The 27,307-nt window shown below is 42.4% G+C and overlaps 1 protein-coding gene and 1 non-coding gene across 2 annotated transcripts; both read right to left on the reverse strand.

Moving 5' to 3' along the window:
• Window positions 1-10,898: 10,898 nt before the first annotated feature.
• Window positions 10,899-26,781, reverse strand: TMEM64 (transmembrane protein 64). Its single transcript, XM_032795323.2, is given in 6 exon segments — window positions 10,899-12,390; window positions 19,557-19,712; window positions 26,042-26,665; window positions 26,668-26,703; window positions 26,705-26,751; window positions 26,754-26,781. Coding segments are annotated over 6 exon segments (1,086 nt in total). The 3' UTR covers window positions 10,899-12,195.
• LOC116833655 (U1 spliceosomal RNA) lies at window positions 24,274-24,437 on the reverse strand. Its single transcript, XR_004375742.1, has one exon. It is a non-coding gene; the product is annotated as a U1 spliceosomal RNA (small nuclear RNA).
• Window positions 26,782-27,307: the final 526 nt, after the last annotated feature.

Here is a 27,307-nt window from a genome sequence, read left to right on the forward strand (position 1 = left end):
GACCCAAATAGGGGACCCATTAATCTTGTTAAACCCACAACAAGATCTCAGAAAGGTGGCGGCCCTGGACTAGGGTTGCCAACTTTGGTTGGACGAATTCCTGGTATTTCATCATATGACATAATCTTTAATTAAAGATTAATCTCTAATTCCTGGAGACTCCCGGACAATCCTTGAGGGATGGCAACCTTACCCTGGGTTGGAGGAAAGATATGGACTGCTCTGAAAAACCTAACCACCAACAGCTAAGAAAATATTGTATGGCCTGGACTGGAAGAGGATGGGCTGATATTGCTGTCAGGTGTACTCTGATAGAACAAATAAACAGTCCTCAGTTCTTCAGCAGTAACAAATAGTCCAGGTGATCTGCGCCTGTGCTGTTTAGCAGAGCGATGCTTTCTCTGTCCTACTCCTGTCAGAAGTAGCTGAAGGAGCCTTGAGGGCAGGAACAGCAGCATCAGCAGAGGTCTTTTTAGTAGAATGTGCCCAAGAGCTAACAGCAGAGGTGGAGCTCACCGGAGCACTTTTATAGGAAGCCTGCTCTACACCAGGAGGACCCTGACTACTCAGATCCAAGGCAGGTCTAATCAATCTGTCATACAAGAAAAGTTTCAGGTGAGCTCCACTTGCCTTGTGTGTTCATTCTGAAAGCAAGTGGCAGACTGAGCATTCTTCGGTGATATGCCCTTCACCTAAACAAACAAACATTTGGAATTCCCATCATTGACAGCCATGGTTGCCTCACACAAAGGACATTATTAAAACTACAGGATTTTGGTTAAGCCTATGCTGAGTATTTTAAAAAAAGGAGGGGGGGAGGGTGGAGGACGGGAGAGAAATACCAAAACAAAAACCTAGATTAAAAAGTACAACTAGCAAACCCTGGAACTGCTATACACATAAAGATAAAAGCTATTTACAAACACAGCTAGCCAAGTACAAGAGATAAGGACACCGATCGCAGTTCTGTTTCACAGTCCTAAGCAGTAAGAAGGAACTGAGGGACTGTTGGCCTTGCTTCAACCTTTATACCCTCAGTAAGAAGCAGCCTTGGAGCCCTTAGATATGGCCCTCACAGACACCACTGGCCAAAAGATTCTGGTCTCGAGTGCATAGGGTTTGTTCAGATCAAGAGTGGAATATCTACGGACAAATCCTTGACGCAGAAAGGCTAAGTGACTTGCCCACTTTTTTTTTTTTTTTTAAATACAGAAAGTCTGGGACAGAGCTGGGAGTACAACCCACATGATCTGAACCCCAGGCATGTGCTTCAGCTAAATGACTTCCTTCCTCTCAATATTTATCATATAGCTCACATGCCCTGGTTACTACAAATCTATCTTCTGTAATCAAATTCCTTGCTTTGTGTTATTCTTTAATCTTTACCTGCATGCATGTTTCAAGCATAATTCCAAAGCATCTCTGAGCAAACTATTAGCATCATTTAATATCTCCCCATGTGCGCCCCCCCCCCCATCCCCAAAAACCCTGCTTTCTACAAGGAACTCTGACAAATACAGGGATTTAAAAAAAAAAAAAAAAAAAACACTTTAATCCAGTCTCTGAGGAATGACTCATTTTAAAGTGGACAGTAACACTGTCTAATTATAGCTGCCAGGATTTTAGCTGCTCGCTAAACTTCACTCATGCTCTTAGAATAATGGCAGCCCTATCCTCTTGCACCTTTTAAGTTTTTGTTTCCAGCCTCAAAATGCAAGTTAATTGAATCAGTCTTCAAATTCATTACCTCAAAGCTCTTCCTCAGCATATACCTTGAAACTTAGATGGCTCACAGAATTTTCCTTTACTCCCAGTTGTTTCCCCTCCACTAAGCCTGGTTAAAAGAAGACAGCCCTGAAGAACTGATCAATGCCATACATCAAGCAGCAGGTCTCTACTTTGAAAGCAAATTAAGCTCTGGCTTCTAGAAGAAGTTTTGTATACCTTCTTTTGGGGGGGAAGGGACACTTTTTTCAGTAAAAGAAAAAGATCTGAAAGCAGCTTATTTTACCAAGCAACCAGAACTAATTGTATTACTGTTAGATCCAATGTAATAATTTAGTTACCTTGACAAAATTCTGGACTCTGCTACAGCTGGTAGCCCCATTAACTTCAACAGGCACTGCACAGGAGTAAATGAGAGGTTATTTGTTTTTACTCAGCTATAGACATTGCATGCATACATCCCAAAGCAAAAATTATCCCTAACAGTTGTGCCACCTTAACATTCTATGCATTTGGTTTTAAACAAGAATTAAATATCATTCAATAGAATTCACTGTGTAAAAGTAATGATGTCTCCCTTTAAGGCTATTGCAGTCTAAGAAACCCTGCAAGAGTGGAAATGAGTCTGGTAAATGAACTGTTGGGTCATGGAACAGCTTGCTACAACTCTGCAAATAAAGCGCATTAATCCTATACCTCCATTTACATCCCCAATGGAGGACACAGGAAGTTAATTTTCCTGCAGGTTGGGTGGAATTTTAGGGTTCCTGGATTATATAAAAGGCAGGGAGATGACAGCTTTTGGAAAAGAAATAAGCTGAACGACCTTCCTGGCATCTACTCAGCAATTCTCTCTGCCTGAAAGAACAGTTCACAGCTGTTCCACAATCCACCACCACCTGAGCTATGCAAAATAAATCAACGAAGCAAGAAAGCCTCAGGAATTCAGGCAAGCCAGACATCTTCCATACACATCTGAGATATCAGAGTGGACAAAAAATACACACACCCCCATCCCCTTCTGATGACAGCCATCCATCACTTCTCACCTGGCTCTTGCCACTGTCTAAGGTATTATCTGTCACGGGGCCCTTTGAGTTAAAAGTGGTGTAAAAATCTAAGTCGTTTGGATCTCCATTTCATAGGCTCTCTTACTGCAGATCGATCCCAGTAGCTGAAGAATACCTCTGATGCACCCATAATGAGGCAGGGAGCAACAGAAATCTCTGTATCCTCACATCATTTATATTTCACCATTGCACCGTTCCTGTGACACCCAAAAAGAACTGAATAACCAGCTGGGTGCTTTATTTAACACTGAACTAGCTTCTTTCCTCCCTCACACAATCTCAGTCATAACATTCTTTATATCACCCTCTCCCTCAATATTTGTGAAGATTAAACGGAGAATAATAGGGTAAACTCAGGAAGAGAGCAACAATTTATTATTAAACTCTCCCTCAACCTAGCATGGCCATTCCTCTTCTCCTTTTTAGAGAAAATAACTATATCTTACTGGGAGCATAATGTAATAAAATTTAGCATCATTGTAGGGGGAAAATACTAGGAGAAAAACACCTCACCACACTAACAATTAACTTTAAAAAAAAGAGAATTACACAAGAATGAGGATGCTAGTGAGATGGAAATTAGAAAGAGCAATCACAAGGGTAAAATGCCTGCAAGTAGCACGTAGACTACTTAAAAATACCATAATAGAAGCTCAGACTAAGTGTACACCTCAAATCAAAATAGAACCAAAAGAATGCCACCATAGCTAATCAGCAAAGTAATGTTAGAGGCAAAAAGGCATCCTTTAAAATTTGGAAGTCCAATCCTAATAAGGAAAATAGGAAGGAGCATAAAAGTTGGCAAGTAAAATGTAAAAGTATAATAAAGCAGGCCAAGAAAGAATTTGAGAAGTAACTTGGTAAAGACGCAATAACTAACAGTCAAAATATTATCACATGCATCAGAAGCGGGAAGTCTGCAAAACAGGAAGACAAGGCCATTGCAGTGAAGCTAAATAAATTCTTCATATCAGTCTTCACCGCAGAGGATGTGGGGGAGATACCCAAAAATAATAGTTCTGATGTGGGTGACAGATCTGAAGTATTGTCTCAAATTCATGTGTCAATAGAAGATGTTTTAGAATAAATTGATAAACTAAATAAGAAGTCACCAGGACCACCTGGTATTCATCAAAAAGTTCTGAAGAAACTCAGATAAGAAATTTACTCCTGAGAGAATTCTGAGGCAAAAAAATAAAGATTCAGCACACAATATTTTAAAATTCTGCAAATTTTATTTGTCAATAAATAAATGTGGAGGCTCCAGCATGGCAATGGGGAGCACTGGCAACTAGCTATGTGGAGGTAGGAGATCACGCTGCAGCCCCTCCCATTCCCCTGGGATACAGACTCGACGGTGAGGCCGCACCCAACCCTGTCATGGCACAAGGGCTGGGCCTGCCCCAGAGGTCCATGTCCCAGGAGCTACAGGGTGCAGAAATCTGCATGGAACAAATTCTGCACACATGCAGTGGCGCAGAGTTCCCCCAGGCGTAGAAATTACAGAACTACTAACTGAGGTATGTAACTGTCACACTGAAATCAGTCTCTGTACCAAAAGACTAGAAGATAGTTAATATAATGCTGATTTTTAAAAAGGGCTTCCAAAGAAATCCTGGTAACTAGAAGCCAATTGATTAAACTGAGAATAATAGTTATTGAGCCTAACTTTAGCACTGGTCAAACTGGCAGAAACTATAGTGAAGAACAGAATTCTCAGACACAAACATGGCTTGTTGGGGAAGACTCAGGATGGAAATCATGACTCACCAATCTATTAGAATTCTTTGAAGGTATTAACAAGCATGTGTATAAGAGTGATCCAGTTGATATGGTGTATCTGGATTTTCAGAAAGCTGTTGACATGGTCCTTCACCAAAAACTCTTGGGGAAACTAAGTAGCCATGGAATAAGAGGAAAGGCTAAAAAGATTAGGGCTGATTAGTTTAGATAAGAGACAACTAAGGGATAATATGATACAGGTCTATAAAATTGTAAATTGTGTGGAAAAGTGAATAGAAGTATTATTTACTCTTTCCCACAATTCAGAAACCGGGGTCACCAAATGAAATTAGTAGGCAGCAGGTTTAATACAAACTAGCAGAAGTACTTCTTCACACAGCAGTGCTGTTGACTCATTGCCATAGAACGTTGTGATGCCAAAAAGTATAAGTGAGTTTAAAAAAAAGAGTTAGGTAAGTACATAGAGGATAGGTCCACCAGTAGCTATAAGCCTAGATGATTATGGATGTAACGCCATGCTTGGAAAGACCCTCAGCTTGTGATTATCAGAAGCTGGGAGTGGAAGACAGGGATGATGCACTCTGTAGTTGACCTGTTCTGTACTGGAGGCAGGATACTAGACAAGATGGACCATGGTCTGACCCAGTATGGCAGTTCTTATGTTCTATGACATTAAAGAGGGAGCAAGCTTGTAGAGGAATCAGAATCATAGAAGATTAGGGCTGGAAGAGACCTCAGAAGCCAAGTTCCCTCTAAGTTGAGCAGCTGCCTATTAAAGCAGACCTGCCACAGCCAGGAGAGGCTCCCCTCCCCACTGCCCCCAGCGCAGACTTGCCACAGCGGGGAGAGGTGTCCCTCCCTGCCAGCCCCAGCCTGGACTTGCCGCAGCGGGGAGAGGCGTCCCTCCCTGCCAGCCCCAGCCCGGACCTACCCCAGACTTGCCACTGCCAGGGGAGAGGACCCCCTCCCCCAGCCTGGCCCAGCCGGAGCTGCTAGGGAGAGGAGCCCCTCACTTGGCCTGGCCCGGCCCAGCCCAGCCCCCCAGGAGCTGCTACACTGCGAAGAGGCACCTCTCCCCTGGCCCCAAGCTGCTTCGGTGAGAGAGGGCTGGCGGGAGTCCTCTCTCTCAACCGCAGCCCCGGGACAGCCTGCACTCCAAACACCTCATCCCTGGCCCCACCCGAGCCCGCATCCTGCTACATCCCAACCCTCTGCCCCAGGCCTGAGCCCCTTCCCACACCACTCACCCCCAGCCCCACCCCTAGCTGCCAGCCCTCAACCTCCCCTCCCCCCCCACATACACAGCCTAAGCCCCCTCCACACTCCAAATCCCTCAGCACCCACCCCCACCAACATGAATTTTGTTATGTGCACCAATATGAAGGTGATGTGTCACACATCACCTCCATATTGGTGCACATAACAAAATTCATTCCTCACACAGACATAAAAAATTAGAGGTAACACTGCTCAGGAGATCATCTAGTCCAACCTGCTGCTCAAAGCAGGACCAACCCCAACTAAATCATCCCAGCCAGGGCTTTGTCAAGCCTGACCTTAGAAACCTTTAAGGATGGAGATTTCACTACCTCCCCATGTAAACCATTACAGCACTTCACCACTCTCCTAGTGAAACAGTTTTTCCTAATATCCAACCTAGACCTCTCCCATTGCAACTCTAGACCACTGCTTCTGTTTTGTCATCTGCCACCACTAAGAACAGTCGAGCTCCATCCTCTTTGGAACCCCCCTTCGGGTAGTTGAAGGCTGCTATCAAATCCCCCCATCACTCTTCTTTTCTGCAATCTAAATAAGGCTAGTTACCTGAGCCTCTCCTCATAAATCATGTGCCCCAGTCCCCTGATCATTTTTGTTGCCCTCTGCTGGGCTCACTCCAATTTGTCCACATCCTTTCTGTAGCAGGGGGTGCAAACCTGGATGCAACACTCCAGATGTGGCCTCACAAGTGCCGAATAGAGGGGAATAATCACATCCCTCCATCTGCTGGCAATGCTCCTACTAATGCAGCCCAACATGCCATTAGCCATCTTGGCAACAGGGTCATACTGTTGACTTTCATCCAGCTTCTCGTGCACTGTAATCCCCAGGTGCATTTTTGCAGAACTGCCACTTAGTCAGTCAGTTCCCAGCTAGTAGCAGTGTATGGGATTCTTCCATCCTAAGTGCAGGACTCTGCAGTTGTCCTTATTGAACCTCATCAGATTTCTTTTGGCCCAATCCTCCAATTTGTCTAGGTCCCTCTGGACCCTATCCCTACCTTCCACTTACTAGTGTCTTGTAAGTTCCTTTTTGTATTTAAGCTCACCAAAGATTTCTCTGTTAAGCCAAGCTCATCGCCTGCCATATTTGCTATTCTTTCCACACATTGGGATGGTTTGTTCCTGCACCCACAATAAGTCTTCTTTAAAATACAGCCAGCTCTCCTGGACTCTGTTTCCCCTCATATTAGCCTTCTGGGGATCCTGCCCATCAGTTCTCTGAGGGAGTCAAAGTCTGCTTTTCTGAAGTCCAGCATCCATATTCCGCTGCTCTCCTTTCTTCCTTTTGTCAGGATCCTGAATTCAACTATCTCATGGTCAATGCTGCCCAGGTTGCCACCCATTGCTACTTCCCCTACCTCCTCTTCTCTGTTTGTGAGCAGCAGGTCAAGAAGAGCTCTGCCCCTAGTTGGTTCCTCCAGCACTTGCACCAGGAAGTTGTCCCCAACACTCTCCAAAAACCGCTGTATTGCTCTCCCAGAAGATGTCAGGATGATTGAAGTCCCCCATGAGAACCCTGGCATTTGATCTGGAAACTTGTTAGTTGTCCGAAGCAAGCCCCATCTACCTCATCCTCCTGTACTGGTGGACTATAGCAGAAGCCCACCAAGACATCTCCCTTGTTGCTCTTGCCTATGAATTTAATCCAAAAAGACAGGCTTTTCTCCAGATTCAAACTGGAGCTCTGAGCAATCACAATGATCTCTTATATACAGTGCAACTCCTCCACCTTTTCTCCCCCCACCTGAACAGTTTATACCCATCAATGACAGTGCTCCAGTCACGTGAGTTACCCCACCAAGGCTCTGTTATTCCAATCACATTTCCTTGACTGTGCCAGGACTTCCAACTCTTTCTACTTGTTTCCCAGGCTTCTTGCATTCGTTTACAGGCATCTAAGATAACTAGCTGATTGCCCTACTTTCTCAGTCTAACTGGTGCCAGCCCTGGAGCCAGGGATCCCAGAAGCCCAGGCTGCCAAGAATCCAGGAAAGCAAGCTAGTAGGAAACTAGACTTGTAGTTTTACTTGTAGTTTTGTCAACATTAATTTAACCTTCTGAAACAGGATCCACTCACTGTTTCTTTTCTCTGCCTCAGGAACTTGTTCATATTCTTATTTTTTCCTAGTATCTTTCAGACTGAGGCCTGATCTACACTACAAAGTTAGGTTAATATAAACCACCTGGGGTCGACCTAGTTGTGCACGTTTCTACACTTAAATTTGTCTTCCATCCATGTAAGCTGTTCATTACACCAACATAGTACCACCAGCTCCTGAGCAGCGTAGAACCATGGTCAGTATGCTGAGGTTAACACAGCACAAGTGTAGACACGGTTAGCTATGTTTACAGCAGCTGTCCCCCAATGCCTGACACTGACCACTCTCACCACAATTGTTAACTCTGCTCCTTATTTAAGCAGCAGAAAGAAAAGGACTTGGGATGTTATGGTCTCTGAGATCTTGCAAGCCAGTGCTGCATCAGATCATGAACAGAGGGCCTGGAGGATGAATATTGCATACTGTCTGGAGAGGGAAAAAGCAGACAGGAGAAAGGAGCAGCAGTAAAAGGAGAGGGAGAAGCATGAGGACATAATGGGGCTTCTCTGGCAGCGAATACAGATGCTGCAGCATTTTGTGGCCCTACAGGTTCAACAATACCAGACTCTCCTCCATTTGCAGTCCATGGAGACCTTCAGCATAGCGCTTCCCTAACTTCTCTCCCACACACACACACACACACACACCTTTCCACATTGCATCAGAGGTCGCATCCCTACCACCACAACAGGGGACAATAAAGACCACCACAGCTTCACACCCTCACTGCTGGGAGGAATGAAGCCAAGTAGATTAATACAGGATAAAAAACATCCTAGAAGCTTGGATGGTGAAAACTCTGCACTGCTAGGCTCACTGTGCAAATACCATGATAGGAACTTCATGGGATATCTCCAGCGGAGCTGGAGAACAGCTACATTCCCTGGCACCCTCAGGCTTCCCAGCACAGGAAATAATATCAACTTCCATTGTACGTTAGCATTCTCATGCTCTATATCCAAATCACCGTGATGTTACATAGATGGGACTGCCACCTGCATCTTTATTATATAATAGTAACTTGCCACAGAGCTATTTTAGTGAATCCCTCCCCTTACCAAGAACAACATTGGTATGGAGGAGAATATTCATTAAAAAATAATCCACATCATGGGCCAAATCCTGGCTTGGCTTTGCTCAGGCAAGTGTTCCTGCTGACTATTTGAATGACTTTGGGGAACAGATGATCAGCACCTTTTCACAATCTTCAAAAGAAACGCTGCACACAGTGTGTAAGAGCATTCTTTTCCACCTCTGCATCACTTTAACTGGCTGAAGTAATTATGTGAAGACTGAAAATATCACCATAGTGAAGCTCTTAAATAAAGAAGCCATTGCTAGTAAGCACTTAGTGTAAAGCTGACTTTTGTCCTTTTGCTACAGTTTCCCTTGCTATTCTTCTAGTGCCATTAAACTCAAAAGTTCCATTTCTATCTTTTCAGTTATCTGTAATTTAGGTTTATTTATTTCAAACTAATTAAACTGAACATGATAGCTCAAACAGGTTTGTGAAGGTGACATGCAAAAAAATTTTAATTGGATTCATGCCTTTTTATCATCTATGAAGACAACCTAAAAAGGATTCTTCAAGACAGTTTCCCAAACCAGATTGTATTTCTGCTCTTTAAATCTATCTATATCTATCTCAAGATTCATGGTCTTCCCTAGATTAGCAGATTTCTCAGCTATGTATTTGTGAACTATCATGCTTTCAAAGCTGCATCTTCAGTTAACGTCCCAGACATTTGGTGACGTTAAACAAGTGTTAATTGAAAAAAATTAAGTAGACTAGAAATCCCTTCCCGTCAACTACTCAGTTTCTTTAATCTTATATAATAAATTCACTAGTTCTGTCACTATAGACTTTTCCAGGCAAAAAGAGAGAGAACCAAACATTGGGAGGTGACTGCAAAGGAAAACAAACTACCCCTTCACAGCAACTTGGGAAAATTTAATGCATAAAACATATAATTGTTTAAAGAATTTATTGTATAAAATTATGATTGGCATGAAATAGAAATAGTTCTTTTTAATGCATATTTCCCATTAACCTGTACACAAGTTTACAAGCATCAAGCAAAATGCAATAATTCTAAGAACTAATTCCATACTACAAAAAGCATTCACATAGTGAAGCTACTCTGGTTACAAAATATTAAATAAAAGCACTTCAAAATATGTATTTGGGAAATGTTATTAAATGATCAATCCTTGCTTAAATTAAACAAATAAGACACCTCACACACAAATACACCTTTGTTGGTTCAACCCACATGGAGTAAAGTTCAGATCCATTCATTTACTGGGATTATTCTCGGAAGAAAAAACTTTGTTACTAAAGGAATCAATCATTATTTGATGACTTATAATGCCATCAAGAAGTAATCCAGTTCTCTCATGGTTTTCATACAGAAAAGGAATGCAGTTGTTGTGTGTGTGTTTGCACATGGTCGCCTCCCTCCTCAAGGCATGTACCAATAGTCTCTTTAAAAAGACATTTCGAACTTCACTGTTTCATTTAGCTAATTCAACTCCTGACATCACAAAACCTAAGAACAGGGGTCTACAAAGGATACTTGCACTACTGCGAAGTCTGTAGGTGTCAATTTTTTTTAAATATGATACATCTTCACTATAAGACTGTTAAAAGGTTAACAAATCTCTGCTTCCCAGATACCTTTAAAGGCCCTTGTCCTCTACAGCAAGTGACTTATTTAATCACTGGTAAATCCTATGCTTGCACATCCCAAGAACAGCCTTACACAAAGGAGGCACTGTAATAAGCAATTACATTCTAACACAAAATCTCAAAAGACCAGAAATAATTTTTTACAGCTTAAAACAAAATAACTACAAAGGTCATTTCTCAAAAGAAAAGGTAATAAATCAAGCTATTTCTGTGCCAGTTACTTTTCATCTGTTTGAGGCAGCTGAGTAGTGTTTATATGTATATCTACAGTATGTAACTCACGCATACATATACGTATAAAAACACAAAGGTACTGTATCTACACACACAAGCGCTAACATACTGAAGAACAATCCACAGCTCACACAAAAGGAGCACTATCCCATAATTCTTGTATAATTTTGTCTTTTTCAAAATGGATTCTGAATTCCTGAGTCTCAAAGACATTGGTGTCCTTTTCTATTAATTTATGTGAAGGAAAGCCTCTAGTTTGCATTTCTACCTAAGGGTACAATAGTTTAAATCATTTTAGAATGTAATGAGAAAGGAAAGAGTGACTAGAATTAGTTTGATTTTTAAAGCGTTTTTAAAAGGAATAAAGGATTTTCACCACTATATAATAAAGGCCACCTTAGTCTAAGGCCTCTTACGCTAGTATCCCAACATTTTTGTGGCAGGGAGAGATTTAGGTCCCTATTCTTACTGTACGCATCACATGCAATGAAAACAAAAATCCATCTTTAAAATTTTTTAAAAAACATTTATAAATAGAATTGCAATGGAACAGCCCTTTTGCTACAATCCATGTGGTAAAGTCACTGGAGCAGATAACTCATGAGTTCTCCCTCAGATAGTGCTATATTCACCATAACCCATTATGTCCTCTATAGTTTCCCTTTTACTTTGCATATTACACAGTGTAACTTAAAATGTTATTTAAGAGCACTTCAGTCCCACAATGTAGGATTTAAGCTTGTGTGAATATGTACAAGTGGCTCTGCAACATTTCAATGATTTACAAAAATACATTCAACCAAAAGTTTATATAGGGCTCTCTTTTTTTAAAATAAAATAGGGAGGGAAAGCCAAATGGTCCCATAATTAGCAAAGTAATACACTATCATTTCTGGAAATATTTCCACAGCAAAGCACATTCAAGAGTATTGTACATTGAACTGCATACTTTTTACTCATTCATCTTTCAGTAATAAAGATCTACTGTATATAATTATTCAACCTTATAAATAATGCTAAGCAGAAAAATATTTACCTCTGGGCCATTTTTATCAGTTTCTTGGAGCAAACACAAAACAAAATCTAAAGTGCAGGCTACAGATCATGACAGGCATAATAAAGGACAAAAGGCGCAGTAATTTGCATCTACATTTCAAAGTTGGTTAACCATCTATTTTTCCTTGCTAAATATCACCCTTCTTGTGCAATTTTTAATAACTGGTGAATTGGTCTGTGTCACAGTACAACCTGTAACCGTTTGGATTTTTTGTTTTTTTACACTGGTTATAGTTGTCCATAGACATTTCTAGGCAACAGCTTACAATTACAAAACCTTACATTTTTAATACTTTAAATCACACAATATTGATCCCACCCCCAGAAAATGCTATTGTCCTCTTGTTGCAGAATGTTGTTGAAGAAGTGATGCTTGGTTGGCTGCCTGGAGCAAAGGAAGTTTTCATTTCCATTTCACATGCTACGATAGCAGCGTTCAATTCCACTTGAGCTCGGTGAACAACATAAAACATGAGACCGATGCTTATAACAATCTATGAATAAAAACAAACACACTGCAATTGAAAAAAATATAGAGCAAAACACAGGAATACAAAGCAAATACTTTAGATGAAGCATTAAGATAAGGAGTTCTCAGTACACAGCTTTATAGATCACTTGTTAATGTTTGGAGGTAAATGCATTCAGAGGAAGATAAGCCTAACCAATAGGATAATCCATTCTAATACACTACCATTGATATGCAAGAAACCAGAGATTAGATGGGACTTCAGAATAGGCAGGTGCTCTAAATCTAGGTGCTTCTTTCCATATGCTGTTATAACTGACACACTTGTAAAGGGTGGTTTTGCTATTCATCTCCTGGTAAAGAAATCCCTCCTCCTGCTCCCAAGGACAGGTACACGTGGGGGTGCGAACCACAGCACTTCCCTAGTAGATATCAAGTAAAATTAATTCAAATGATCAATTACATTCTGATACAGATGTGCGATTTGTAGAACAGTAGAGATAATACTCTACTGATGTCGGGGGCAAAAGAAAACAAGCTATTTTCTCTCTTGGCCCTCCATTACTGAACACATTCAGAAGCAACAGAGCATTGTCTAGCCTCCTGCAGTCCCTGTATAGTACAACACGATGGAACAGACTAGGATAGCATTCAGGACACCTATCTAACCTTGCCCATGAAGGAATTTTACAACTGCAGATGTGAGGTAGAATTTTGCGGTACCAAAGAGAAAGTGAATCCAAAGGGTTTAATTGTGAGAATAAATATCCCAAGTAGTGTATATCATTTACAGCAACAACTTATAGGAAAACTCCAAACCCATTACTGCAGCCCTACAGTCTGATTGCTCATATTGGGGGTCGGGAAGGGGGGAGGGAAATCAAATGCACAACTACAAAATGCAGAATAACTGGCTCGGTGGTAGTACTGCTAAAAGGATCTGGGGTTACAGTGGATCACAAATTGGATATAAGTCAACAACGAGAAACAACTGTGAAAAGGGAAAAATATAATTCTGGGGTATAAGAGATGAAGATAGTTGTCCCGCTCTACTTGGCACTGGTAAGGCCTCAGCTGGAGTATTGTGTGCAGTTCTGGACACCATGCTTTAGGAAAGATGGGGGCAAACTGAAGAGTGTCTAGAGGAGAGCAACACAAATGTTTAGAAGGTTTAGAAAACCTGACCAATGATGAAAGGTTAAAGAATACTGAGCAAATACTGAAAAAATATGACCAAAGAGGGACCTGATAACAGTCTTCAAATATGGTAAGAGCTGTTATAAAAGAAGACTGATCAATTGTTCTCGATGTCCCCCGAAGGCAGGAAAAGAAGCAATAGGGTTAACCTGCAGAAAGGGAGATTTAGGGTTAGATATTAGGAAAAGCTTTCCAAATGTAACAGTAGTTAAGCTCTGGAATAAACTTCCAAGGAAGGTTGTAGAATCTCCATCAATGCAGGTTTTTAAAAACAGTTTGGATGGTCTGGGTTTACTTGGTACTGCCTCAGCCCAGGGGGCTAGACTTGACTTCTCAAGGTTCCTTACAACCCTACATTTCTAGGATTCTATAGTTTGTGAGCTTCACGGGGGGGGGGGGGGAGAGTGAGTTCAATCCTTGAGGGGGCCATTTGGGGATTGGTCCTACTTTGAGTAGGGGGTTGGACTAGATCTCTTGCCGTCCCTTCCAACCCCAATAATCTATGATTCTATGAAATGTTGATAGGATGGAGGTCTCTTGTATACAGATGGAGATTAGGCTGCGTTATAAAATTAAGGTTAACTTTAGGAATTAATCTTCAAATTCCCTGCTTTTACAATATGGAGGAGGACATTATATTCTCAATCTTAATTGAATGTGTCTGGGATTCCCCTTCCCCCCATGCCCCAATTGAAGCCTTTTTAATGCTCTTGTAATTAAAAAACAAAACAAAACAAAAACAGCTGAAGGGGTTTTGCTTCTTAAGACCTATATATCTCCAGTGATGCCTCAAAGTTAAACTCCATCAGCAGAGTGTGTTGTTTCAGTGAAGCCTCAGCTGTGGTTGTCAGGGGAATGACTCAAACACAAAACTGCTTTCCAGCTGTTCAAAACACAGGGTTTTCTCTAACAAGAACCACTTGAAGAGGTTACCCCACTTTAGGTAAGTCTAGCAGAACAAAACAATCCCAAACAAACATACTTTAGCTCAGGTAGAACTCACTCTGACCCTCCAAAAAACGTAACCCCACAGAATCTAAAATTCTCAAATGTAAGGAATTTGACTTTGCATTAAGGACCATCACACATAAAATACTTCATCAAGCCATCTGAAGCAGCAGTGGACCAAACAAAAACACACACACACACACACCACCTAAAAACACTTCAGTGCAAAATATAGAAAAACCACCTGTTTCAAACATCCCAACATAAATTAACTTCAAATGTTCCATAGAGACAAAATTATTCTCTGAGCAGAGGCTACACTTGAATGTTTTCAGTCAGAAGATAGTTTTAGTCAAACTTACAAAGTGGCGGTAAGGAATTCAAAATAGGACTTAGAATACAAGTTGTTTTGCAACCTGAAAAAAGGATTCTGGAAGGATGAAAGTAATTTCAAAATATTGCTTCCTACATTAAACACACCACATACTCACAGACAAACAGGAACATCACAAAACAAAACTGTTATTAAATCTTAACTGAATATTCTCACTATTCTTGTTGCTCACGTTTTCATTTAACCTCATTTAAGGAAATAGTCAATTTCACCTTTAGGTTCCACAGCAGCACAATTTGGAATGTTTTGTTGTGAACACTTCAGGGAAATGTTAATTGGCTTGAAAACTGTTTCAGCTGACATTTAAACAAAAACCCCCACAGAAACATGGCTACTCTTCACTTATATTTTATTTTTATATGGAGATATAAAACCTAAATTTGGAGTCACGTTTGACCTAACATTGTCCCTCTATGTCAGTGGTTCTCAAAGCCGGTCCGTCACTTGTTCAGGGAAAGCCCCTGGCAGGCCGGGCTGGTTTGTTTACCTGCCACATCCGCAGGTTTCGCCAATCACGGCTTCCACTGGCAGCGGTTCACCGTCCCAGGCCAATGGGGGCTGCAGGATGCGGCATGGGCCAAGGAATGTGCTGGCCGCCCTTCTCGCAGCCCCCATTGGCCCAGGACAGCAAACCGCGGACGCGACAGGTAAACAAACCGGCCCGGCCTGCCAGGGGCTTTCCCTAAACAAGTGGCAGACCAGCTTTGAGAACCACTGCTCTATGTGGTCACCATAAGTAGCTGCTTCCTCTGGGCCCTGGGAGTGCTCAAACCCCTGCTCCGCCCCAGGCCTCACGCCCTTCCTACGCCCGCTCCGCCACTTTCTGAAAGGTTCCATCCCCTCCCCAAAGTGCAGCCCATCCTGCTCCTCCTGCTCCCCCCCTGCGCCTCCTGCACCCACAGAGTTGGCACCTATTGGTACTATTTGACATAGGAAGCACTCACCACTTAAATAGAGTCGCCTCCAGGGTGAAGTGTGGCAAATCATTCTGCCCCAAGGATAAACAATTGTTCTTAGAAGAGCAAAATTAATAAGAACTTTCCAAGTGGAACTACAGAAGGAATTCCAAGTAGGCGGAAGTAATTACTAACATTGAAACTGGGCAAGGGCAGCAAGATTAATACCATTCAAAAAGTGCCAGAGAATCTTTAACAACAAATGATCAAATTCTCAGTTAAGCCTCATCTGAAAGACAGCACTTCCAGCAGTACAATATCCCATACACAGCACAAAGCTGAGGATGGTTCCCTTCTAGCTCAGAAACCTGCCAACTATTACCACTACAAAAATGAATCAAGGGATGGGGGGGAAATGCCTTACAGTGACAGATTTACAGAGCTCAATCTGTTTAGTTTATCAAAAAGAAGACAGATAGTGTATTCAAGTCACCTCTCAAAGTACCACCGCAAGGAAAAGATACCAAGTTCTACAGGCCTCTTTAATCTAGTGGAGAGAGACAAAACAAGGACCAATAACTGGAAGCTGAAGCTAGACAAATTAGAAATAAGGCACACATTTAAACAGTTAAGACAATTAACTATTGGAACAAACTACCAAGACAAGTAGTGGGTTCTCCATCTCTTGAAGTCTTAATCTAGACTGGATGCCTTTCTGGAAAACATCTTTTAGCCAAACACAAGTCATTGGGCTCAACATGAGAGGTAACCAGGTGAAATTATATGGCCGGTGTTATACAAGACATAAGGCTAGATGATCTAGTGGCCCTTTCTAGTCTTAAAAACTATGAACCTAGTCACTAATCAATGGTAATTGTTGCCGCATCTGATTTTCTTTTGCTGAGGACAGATACTGACCAGGGCCAGATCTATTAACTCCATAATAACTGATAAAACAGTCAAAGGTGATGTAACTTTACACACTTCTTGTTTTGAGTGGCATGCTCCAGAGGTCCCAAACATTCAAAAGAGCATTTTGCATTGGTATCCTGCAAATTACAAATCAAAGCTCTGTCCTTACAATTTGTTGCCTGCAGGCCGAGACCCTCTGAAGTCAATGGGGCTCAATGTGGCTGAAGGGATCTTTCTGCATACAAGTTATATGATCAGTGCCGAAGATACTTAACATTTATTACTAATCTTCCACATTGAAATATATGATTTTGACTTTCCCCATGCCCCAAACCACATTAACTTCTGCTGCTGTTTGATAAAGCTTGGTTAAATAGTACAATTTGACGAATTTAGCCTTGTTTAAACTACGCGTGAAGCGTTTAACAAGTTTGGGAAAATTTTATTCAGGAATATTCATTCACCAAACAGTTTCTAAAAATATTTGATCTGTCAACTGAACATTCATACCAAAATGTTCACAAGCAATGTTAAAAACATTTCATTTTGACAAACATTACTGCCAGAATATTCTCTGAAAGCAACCACAAAAGTTGCTAAAACAAATTACATTTTGTATTTCAGAAATGTTCAGAGTAGTTGTTTTTTTAAGCTATTTACTGAGCTCTAAGTTACTCATTAGGGCCCAAATGTCCAGTCCTGGTAGCCAGGCAAAGTGCTGGGAAAAAGCATGAGAAGTGGGTGGTGGTGAATTAAAGGACTCCTCCAGTAATCCTTCCCCCAGCTCTTGAGTCACCTCCTCTTCTGATCCCTTCCTATATCCAGCCTCCCCAACTGCACCTGAACCATGCCAGTTCCACTAGATAGGCAGCCTCTGTACCCATGAATGGGGTGGCTGGATTTAGCCCTTAGCAATTTTTAAAACAACCACAGAACTAGCCCAGTAACAGAGCTTCATAAGTAAAATGAAAGATGTTCAAATAACCTCTGTCTTCTCTCATTACCTTTCCAGTTTATTTAACCCATGCTGTTACACAAATATCAATATTCTCAAGCAAGCTTCATCAGCAAACAAATAGTACATACAAATTTATTTAAATGGGGCCTGGTGTTCATTTTGTATCCTATTCTTTTTATAAAGAGGTTTTAAGATTATAAAAAGTGAACAAGACAACTACAGTATGATCTGAAAATCTGGAAGCAAGTGGTTGTAATTGCTATTCAAAACCAAACCAATATCAAATTAACTGACAGCGTCAGGCGACGCTTTAACGCCTCTTCTGCTACTAGTATAGCAATGCCAGTTCACCATGCTCTCCACTCAAGGGATCTAACAATGTTGCTCGCTGCCTAGGATTTAATGACATGTTAACTGTACATCAACTTTTGGGTAAACAGAGGTCTATAAAATCATGACTCGTGGAGAATGTGAACAGGAAACTGTAACACAAGAACCAGGGGTCACTCAATGAAATTAATAGGCAGCAGGTTTAAAAACAAACAGAGGGAGTAAAACTTCACACAATCCACCATCAAGCCATGGAACTCATTGGCATGGGATGTTGTAAAAGCCAAAAGAGTAGCTGGGTTCAACAAAAAGTAGGTAAATTCCTGCATGATAGCCATTGATGGAAATTAGGAAAAACTTTTTCACTCAGAGTGGTGAAGCACTGGAATGGGTTACCTAGGGAGGTGGTGGAATCTCCTTCCTTAGAGATTTTTACGGTCAGGCTTGACAAAGCCCTGGCTGGAATGATTTAGTTGGGAATTGGTCCTGCTTTGAGCAGGGGGTTGGACTAGATGACCTCCTGAGGTCCTTCCAACCCTGATATTCTGTAATTCTATGGAACTATTAGCCAAGATGATCAGGGACACATCATCATTCTCCAGGTGTCCCTAAATCTCTGACTGCCAGAAGCTTTGACTGAACAATAGGTAATGGATCATTCAATAATTGCCTTGTTTTCTTCATTCTCTCTGAAGTATCTGGTACTGATCACTGTCAGAAGACAGGATACTGGCCGCTAGATGGACCACTAGTCTGACCCAGTATGACCATTGTTATAAAAGTTCTTAATTCATACTTCTCATTAAGTCAGAATTACTTTCTAAATGGGGGTGTTTCAAGAGGTCACCATAAGAACCATGTATTTCTATAGCAACTTTCATCTAAAAACTGTACAAGCTGGGATCATCCTATAGTCTTCTAACACTGAAGCACAGACAATACTGGAATGGAACAGGGTAGATATTTTGGGCTTAAGGGAGGCTCTGAAGTGGAGTGAATGGCTATTGCCCTAATGGCTCACTACAGCAACAGAGACTAGCTGAGCTCATCAGCACTTCAAACTCAGCCTCTCGCATCTCCCTATATTCCCCTTATACTGGAGGCTGGAGAAGCTGGTGGAAGAGGAGGAACCAGTTACGCTGATTCTATGTCAGATGCACACACACTGGGAGAAATCCCCACCTGGGAGATCCACTGGCTTTTAGACTCTTTGTACCACCAGAGGCACAAAAGGTACAGATCACAGGAAAGACTCTTGTCCATTATCACCAACAGCATAGTAGTACCTAAGATCATGTTAGGACACTGGTTCAGTAACAACTCAAAGAAGATTGTCCAACCCACTGAGTCACCAGTATTCCTGCTGGATTTTCCTAGAATGTCTCCCATTAGTTGGAGGACGAACAAGATCACAACCCTAAAGTAGTATGGCCACATGCAAAAAATTCCAAATGTAACTGCTTTGTCTCCAGAGTTACCCAAAAGACAATGAATATACTGGCTTTAAGATTAATGACTATGAAAATAATATTAAATCATTTTTAAAAACCACTCACCTGTAAAGTAAATATAAAATAGCCACTAACACTTTGTTCTGCAATGACATCTTCCATAGTTCGCAAGGTGGTGCCTAAGTAGGAGTTTAGGAGCTGAGTAGGAAGCAGTCCAACTGAGGAAGCCATTAGATAGTTGGGTAACGACTGATCTGTAATCTAAATGAAATCAAGTGTGAGAAGCGATGTACAATGTCGATATAATTTTCCCATAAACAGTCTTGACTGCCTCCCCCATAACTGTCTAAGCAAAAGTTTAGAATTCATTATATTACAATATTCTGAAAATGACTGAGTGCAAAAGTTCAGTAAAGGATCAATTCAACAAGGCAACACTTTTAAAAACTTTTCCTTTTAAAATTCTGTTCAATTATATTTCATCTTTTGCTGGGCTGCATCTTTAACTGGACAACCTAAGGATGCAATTACGCTATGCCTTTGCTTAGTTAAAATGCATGAAGTGTAGCTACAATATTTCTGTAAGGAAAAAAAAATGTGAATCATTTAAAACATCCTTCATGGAAGGTTTTTTTATATTACATTTTAATTGGTCAAGGCACAGAATTAGAGCTAGCCAGATATTTTTGAAAGTGGTGATGAAAAACAGAAAAAAGGAAGTGTGAATGCTCTTTTGAGTCCCCCTCTCCTGTCCCAACGAGCCCTGAGTTTCTTCTTCCATTTTGAATAGCTCTTAGCTATTATGCAGACAATTTGTACTGAGGCAAGGTACACAGTACCAGCTAAATAAAGTCAAATGGGATCAGGAGAGGTTGAGAAATACAGAGGAATATAAAAGATGAGAGTCCAGAAGGGCATAGGATGTATTTATGCATGCAATGAAAGCAAAAGGCAAGAGAGTGAGTTCAAAATAAAGTGAATACAATTTTATGGATGCTAAGGGACATAAACTAATCTACAGATAACTGGATTATTTTCTTTGGTGATTATGAAAGGTGTAGGTCTGACAGCTTTAGACACTGAAGTTTTCATTCTCTCCTGACTCCAACAAAATAGGCTAACCATTGGCAACAGCACATTCTTAGCCAATGTGATTCAATCCTGACTTGAAGGGACCACTTTTAGGGCTGAGAGAATAATTCAACTGCCAGACTCTTTCAGCCAGGATCTCTCTGTGGAAGCTGTCAACAATGATGCCAATTGGCATCAATTCTGATGTGACAATCTAAAAACAAAAATAAGACCACCAACTCATTTCAAATAAAATTCCTTGAAAAGGTTACCAGAGGTTGCGTGGAGGGAAAAAGTTTCCTCCACTGATTTTTATGAACTGATGTTTTGAGTACATACACTGAAAAATATCTCTGATAAAGTCTTAGGCCTCTCATTGTGGTGGTTTAAACTGTTTAGCTATAAGTAAGTGGCGTACACATCATAATATTAACAAAACAGTCCACAAGACCAACTTGGATCTTCAGTTTGTAGAATGGAGGTAAGTAGTAAGATACACAAGTAAAGTAAAAATAGGTCCTCAGTATACTGATCGGTCACAATAAATGATATGGTATTGAGACATTAATAAAAATCAGTCTGTTAATGATAACACTGACAAATACTAGTCTTGCCAAAAAGTCATTGTCAAACATATCTATTGACTTTGGAATGGCTCTAGCAATGTGTGCTTAAAGACTAGATTGCTGTGATTATTTGATTCATAGACCTGACGGAAGTTTGAAGTAAGCTGTCACTTGTTCCTAAAGAATTTCTGCAGACTATCCAACAGAACACATTACATGAAAGAAAACAACTTCTAAAGTTCTAATTAAGCAGAGTCAGTGCCACTGAGCTTCTACAAAGGAAATAACTGACAATGGCACAAATCTGTAAAAAGTCAAAGACAAGGACAAAGACATCAGAGTTAAGTTATTTTAAGGGCGGTGCGATGAAATAAGTGACTATTCTATGAGTGCACCGTTAAGGGCAGTGTAATTATTTTAAAACAGATTAAATAATTTATCATCATAGAAACATTATTTTGAAAAGTTAAGTCACATCGTCAAAATCCCAAAGAGTTCTTAGCATGAAATATTAGTGAAAGGTTTTTTGGGGAAGGGACAGGGAAGATGGAAAATAAAAGATTAGGGTTTGGTTTTGTTATTCCACTGGAAGAAGATAAGTTACTTGGGAAGAGTGGAAAATCAAGACATTTCCAAAATACATGTTGCAAATTTTGCTTGCTAGAATTTGAACATATGCCAGAAACATGACTAATAATTTTCTCGCTATGGGTGTATTGACCGATATATGAATGACTACTTTAGACCGAATTATTTGACAGATGTTCTCAGAAGAGTACTTCTTTAAAAACAAACAAACAAAAAAAAAAAAACTGTAGGAATCTGGGCCATGGAACTATGCACAGACCTTTATTATCAAGAGGATGCAGTCAGCGCTATTACTGTCTTTAAAATACTAAAGCAGATACAAGATTTGACAAGACAAGATAGGGCCTTGTCATTAAATCTAATGGAACTGGGAAACAAATCACAAAGAATCCTTAGGGACTTCTTCCCTTTGTGAATATATAGTATAGCATTTTACTTGCACATATCTAAATTTGCGTTTCTAATTTTGTTCCACAACAAGTAAGGACATAGAAAAGACCATTTCCAACTGAAGGAGAAGCAGATAGTAAGTTTAAAACTGGTCTGTACATCCCATCAACCCTAAGACCAAGAGGCTCCTGCCAGAGAAAACAATGCAGCACATGTGCCTTTTGCTCACAATTTGCAGGATTTGGGTCTATGCTGATACTGAATAAGGGGATTCTGCTGGTAATGTTTCCTTTAAAAGGGATAGGAAGTAGAGGCTGATAATACTTCTCTCTGATAAAACGTTTGTACCCAAAACCTTTTCCATGGAGGATGAGAAATCCCCAAAGACTTTACAGCAGACCTGATTTCAATTCAGTTTGTCTAGAACCTCATCTCTTCTTCCACCACCAAAAGGGGGATCTTATATCTGGATTTTTTTTTTCCTGGGCAAGGCACTTCTAAGTAATCACACAGTTTACAGCTACAGATGACCTATCAGAAGTAGATGCTCTCCAGGTACGTTTTGCAACGAGCTGACCTTTAGCAATAAGGGCTTTGGTCAGATGGTCTTCCACCGGTCACTGGACAAACAATGCTATTTTCTCCCACAGGTAATACTGGTATCAAGCAGTAATGTCCAGATAAGTTGCTACATTAATGCTGAGTGTGGCAGGTGAGAACATCTTTCTACTCAGCAAATCTAACTTCTTACCCTCCCTATCAGAAAGGGTAGAATGGACTTGATCCCCTTTAGCTCTTTAAAATGGCAGTTGCCACCACCAATGAATTTGCAGCTGGGTGAGTCCAGAAGAACATGAAGCCCTCGGGAGGCAGCTGGTATAACTTTCTTTTTTAGAAGCTGCCTGTCCAGGTGCTGAGTTTAACTAGATAAATTTTAGCATCTGTAATAAGCCATCTAAGACAGACAAGGCAATCTTCCTCCAAGAGGGTTAGCCCAGAATATTGAAAAACAGCTGTGTAATTTATTCTAAGGTTACTGAGAGGTTGTTCAAGGCAGTAGCTATCCTTTCCATAAGTTGTGAAATTGGAACATACTTCTAGAGGGGAGGAAGATGATGCACCCACATTGTCATCTGGTGAATTTGAACCATCCAGAGATGTATCTACATTCAGAGGTTCAATGGGCCCCTTTAGTTCTTCCTCAGACTGTGTGTCTGGGACAAGCAAAGGAGACTGTTTCCTTGGCACCAGTGAGAGTGACAGGCCCAGTGAAGAATGTTTCCCTTGAACACTTTTTGGAGAAGGCTCCCTTTCTTGCTGCCTTTCTTCAACTTTTTAATAGCTGAGTAATACCTAGGGGAAAGCCAATATGGCCAGTTCCTTTAGTATGCCTCCCAGTATCCAGTGAGAAAATTCCTATCCTCCTTCACCAAGGGTTTGATGAGCTTGTGGTTTGAAAGGTTGAAACAGTCAGTCAATCTCCATAATGCTCTCCCGGTTATCTGATCCTTTCCCTTGCAGGGGAAGAGCAAGGAAAGGTTCCAGACTGGTCAGATCCAATTTCAGATCAGAGTGCAATCCGAAAGAGGTTTCCAATGGTGACAAAAAATGACTTGGTTAAGTGAAAAGCCAAAAGTTGCAAAATATTTCTGTGGGAAGCCAGGAGGAAAGTCATGCATCTCCAGCAAGATTTTCATAGTCAGGGAAAAATATTAAGGTGTATTCTAATGAGAAAACTGTATCACCAAAGCTTAAAAATGTGCTTGAAAACTATTCTAACAATATAGTACTTGACATCTTACAAGAAAAAGTCTCAATTTTTTCAGTTTCTACAGAAATCACAGCCTGGACCCTATACATAGAATTTATTTTGTATTTTTGTATACTGTTAACCTGTGTGAATACTATAGCTGCAAGGGAGCGCTACGATAATTAAGGTTGCATCATGACATCTGTTTAAAGGTCCAGCGAAGTTCCCTAAAATTGGCACTCTTAGTCATATTCACTTAACATGTAGTGTGCATCAAGTGAGTAAGGTTAGTGATTCAAATTTGAAATCATTTGAGTTTGACGTTGTGAAGATATAAGTCCAGGGGGGAAAAAGTCATTTTTCAAAAAGTTGCCAGGTGTTTTTTTGGTTTGGTTTTGGGGTTTGGTTTTTTTTGCTCAGAGTTACAGGTCAAACTATTGATGTGATTTTTTTTTTTCAGGGGAGAGCGCGAACGCAGTCCCCCACTACCACAAATTATGCAGTCGAGTTTCCCGCATTTGGGGAAATCGCAGGGGTCAGCACACCCGCAGTGCAATGGATGAGCCTCACCCTGGGAAAACCACCTTCGTGATCATGGTATCTCCCCTGCCAGGTAACTATTGATGTGATGCAAGGCAAAACAGTCTCAATCTGTTGAATATTAACAAAGGTAGTGCATGGCATACATTATATCTTTGCGGGACTTGGACCAAACAGTATTTAAGAAAAATTTTATACTGCACATTTGCTAGAACAGAAAAATGACTAGAGGGTTTAAATTCAACTCTTGTAAGCGCTTTAAAATCTAAACAGTTACTCAGATTGCTTTGAAATATGGTGCGCCTCATGAAGGTGTGTGGTGATGTTAATGATACAAATTTGGGGTCATTTGACAGAGGGGTCCCCAAGTTACAGCCACCCCTCACCCCAAAAAGAAAACTAGTTTCCTTCCGCCCACTGCCTTATACTGTGGGTGGAGATTGCCACCTGGACTCTCACATTGTAGCAATTTTATTTTGGGGTGGAATGTAAATCAAAGTATTACATTTAATTCTATTCCCACCATTTTTTAGGCTTTTATATGCACACCTCAGCTCTGCCAGTGTATCTCAACCCACCATACCTGTCAGCTCTGACTACACACAAAATGCTGAATACATAAAACTAAACAAACCCAATAATTATTTCCATCTTTCAGTTAGGAACATTTAGGTTAAAAAATTCAGAAAGAAATGTTTTTTTTAAAGCAGTGTCCATTTTGTTAAAGGGAATCTGCATCCTTCCTACCAAACTTGCATTTTAATCAGACTTTCTCCAGATCTGGCCAATCTCATTTAAAATGAGACATTCATTGTGAATCCCTTTTAAAAGGCAGTTCTTTTAAAACTCTCTCTTCTGTGAGATTTTGCTTTATACTATGTTCCTTTTGCATAATATACAAGACTGAGAATCTTCTATCACAACCAACTTAAAATGATTCCAGCAAAATCTCATCTATTGATGTCTTGAGAATCTTTCTTCCTCAAGCAATCCTAGAGGTGGCCTGTAAAAGCAGAGGGTGGGGGAAAACAGAACACCTTATCTATCGCTGGAAGAGAGACACCCTAACTGGGAGATTAATTTTAAAAAAGACTACTCAATGTAATGGTCATATTCCACTCCAAACACTTATGATTACTATAACCAAAAGAACTGAGAAAAACTGTGGTTTCAGTTCACTTACTATGTGCAAGTCACTGAACTTTTCACTGCTTTACAGCACTACCTAGGAGACCCAGAGCTGGCAGCCAGAGCTGTGCTGTCCTATCGAAGCCAGTGGGTACTAATATGGGCGCAACGGTCTGTCCGGGCAGATGAATTAGGCCCTGATCTTACAACTGCAACCCTGAGGGCAGACCTTTGCCAGGTGCATGGATGCATTTGCCTAAGACCGTTTCTGTCTTTCACACAGCAACAGAGGAAAGAGACTTCCAATCTACAAAAAACTGTGATTATGAAACTGCAAAAGCAAGGAACTCAGACTAGGAAGAAGTTGTGTGTTTTGCAATGCTCAGTGGTGTGAAAATCAGGGAAATTGTCAGTTCCTACCGCCCTGATATGAACCTCCATGGGGCAAAATCATGGCCCCACTGAAGTCAGTGGGAGACTCATATTGATTTCAATCAAGACTCCCTCCCTCACTCCCTACCGCCACAGGCAGGGCCCTGCTTGTGGGAGCCACTCACCGAAAACACCGCGTTTTGGAGCCCGAAAGGGATGGGGGTGAGCCTGGCCAGGGCCACCACTTTGAGGCCGCTTCCTCCCTCTACTACACGGATAACGGCGCTGAGCTTCTCGCTGCCCTGGATCCTCGCTAGCACCCAGCGGGCCAGCAGCTTCTTGCAGACCACGTGGGCGATGAAAGTGCCGATGAGGACCCCGAGCACCATCAGCCCCATGCCCAGCACGAAGCCGTACAGGTAGCCGGCGGCCACGTTCAGCACGATGTAGCCCCAGCCGCAGGGGAAGGAGACCACGATGAAGCCCACAGTGAAGAGCAGCACCCCGGCCACGCTGTCCAGGCTCTCGGCCCACAGCAGCAGGTCCCGCACGTACTGGCGCACTAGGGCCAGCGAGGCGAAGCACAGCGCGGCCAGGACGCACACGCCCAGGCAGCTCTTGCACCAGCAGGTGCCCAGCAGGCAGCACGAGCAGCGCCACGTCCTGGCCTCGGGCAGCCCGGGCCCCGCGCCACCCGCCTCGGACAGCTGGCACAGCAGCAGCTCCGAGTGCTGCAGCCCGTTCGGCGCGGGGCACGGCCCACGCAGGAGCCCAGCTGGGTCTCCCTGGGCGGCCGCCGGCGGCTTCCCCGCCCTCCGCCAGCCCTGGCCAGCCAGCGGCTGAGTCCTTTGCCGGGCTCCCTGGGCAGCCGCGAACTTGGCGGCCCGAACGAGGGCTGGAGACGGCGCCCCCGGGAGCTCCACATTGGGCGCTGGGGCCCGGCCGGCTCTAGCCCGGCGTGCGCTCCGCCGGCGGGATCGCAGGCCGCCTGGCGCTGGGCGTCCCCGCTCCCCGAAGCACTTGGGCAGGAGGCGGCCGCCTCGCTTCATGCCGCCATGGGCCGGCTCCCGCGGCGCCCAAGAGACCGAGCTGCTGACGGCGGCCGGGAGAGAGGCTGGCGCGCTGCGCATGGCCGCCCAGGGAGGGCCTGACGGTTCCTGGGGTCTGAGCGCGCGGGCGGCGGGTCGGGTTTAGGCGGCAGCTCCGGGCTGGCGGCCTTGGCAGATGGGGAGTCCTGGGGGGCGGCCCTGGCGGCAGCGGGGCTCCATCTCCCAGCGCGCTCGGCCCCGGCGGACGCTGAGCCCCGGCGGTGCAGATGTGGCAAATCCGCCGTCTGCGGCGGCTGCTGTGCCGAGCAGGGGGCGGTGCCTAGTTGCGAGTGGGGAGGAAGCGGCGGCGGCTCGGGGCGGCGCCTGCTTCTCCCCAGCGCGGGGGCCGGGGTAGGCTCCTGG

Source organism: Chelonoidis abingdonii, chromosome 2, assembly GCF_003597395.2.
Source record: "Chelonoidis abingdonii isolate Lonesome George chromosome 2, CheloAbing_2.0, whole genome shotgun sequence".
Classification (NCBI taxonomy): domain Eukaryota; kingdom Metazoa; phylum Chordata; order Testudines; family Testudinidae; genus Chelonoidis; species Chelonoidis abingdonii.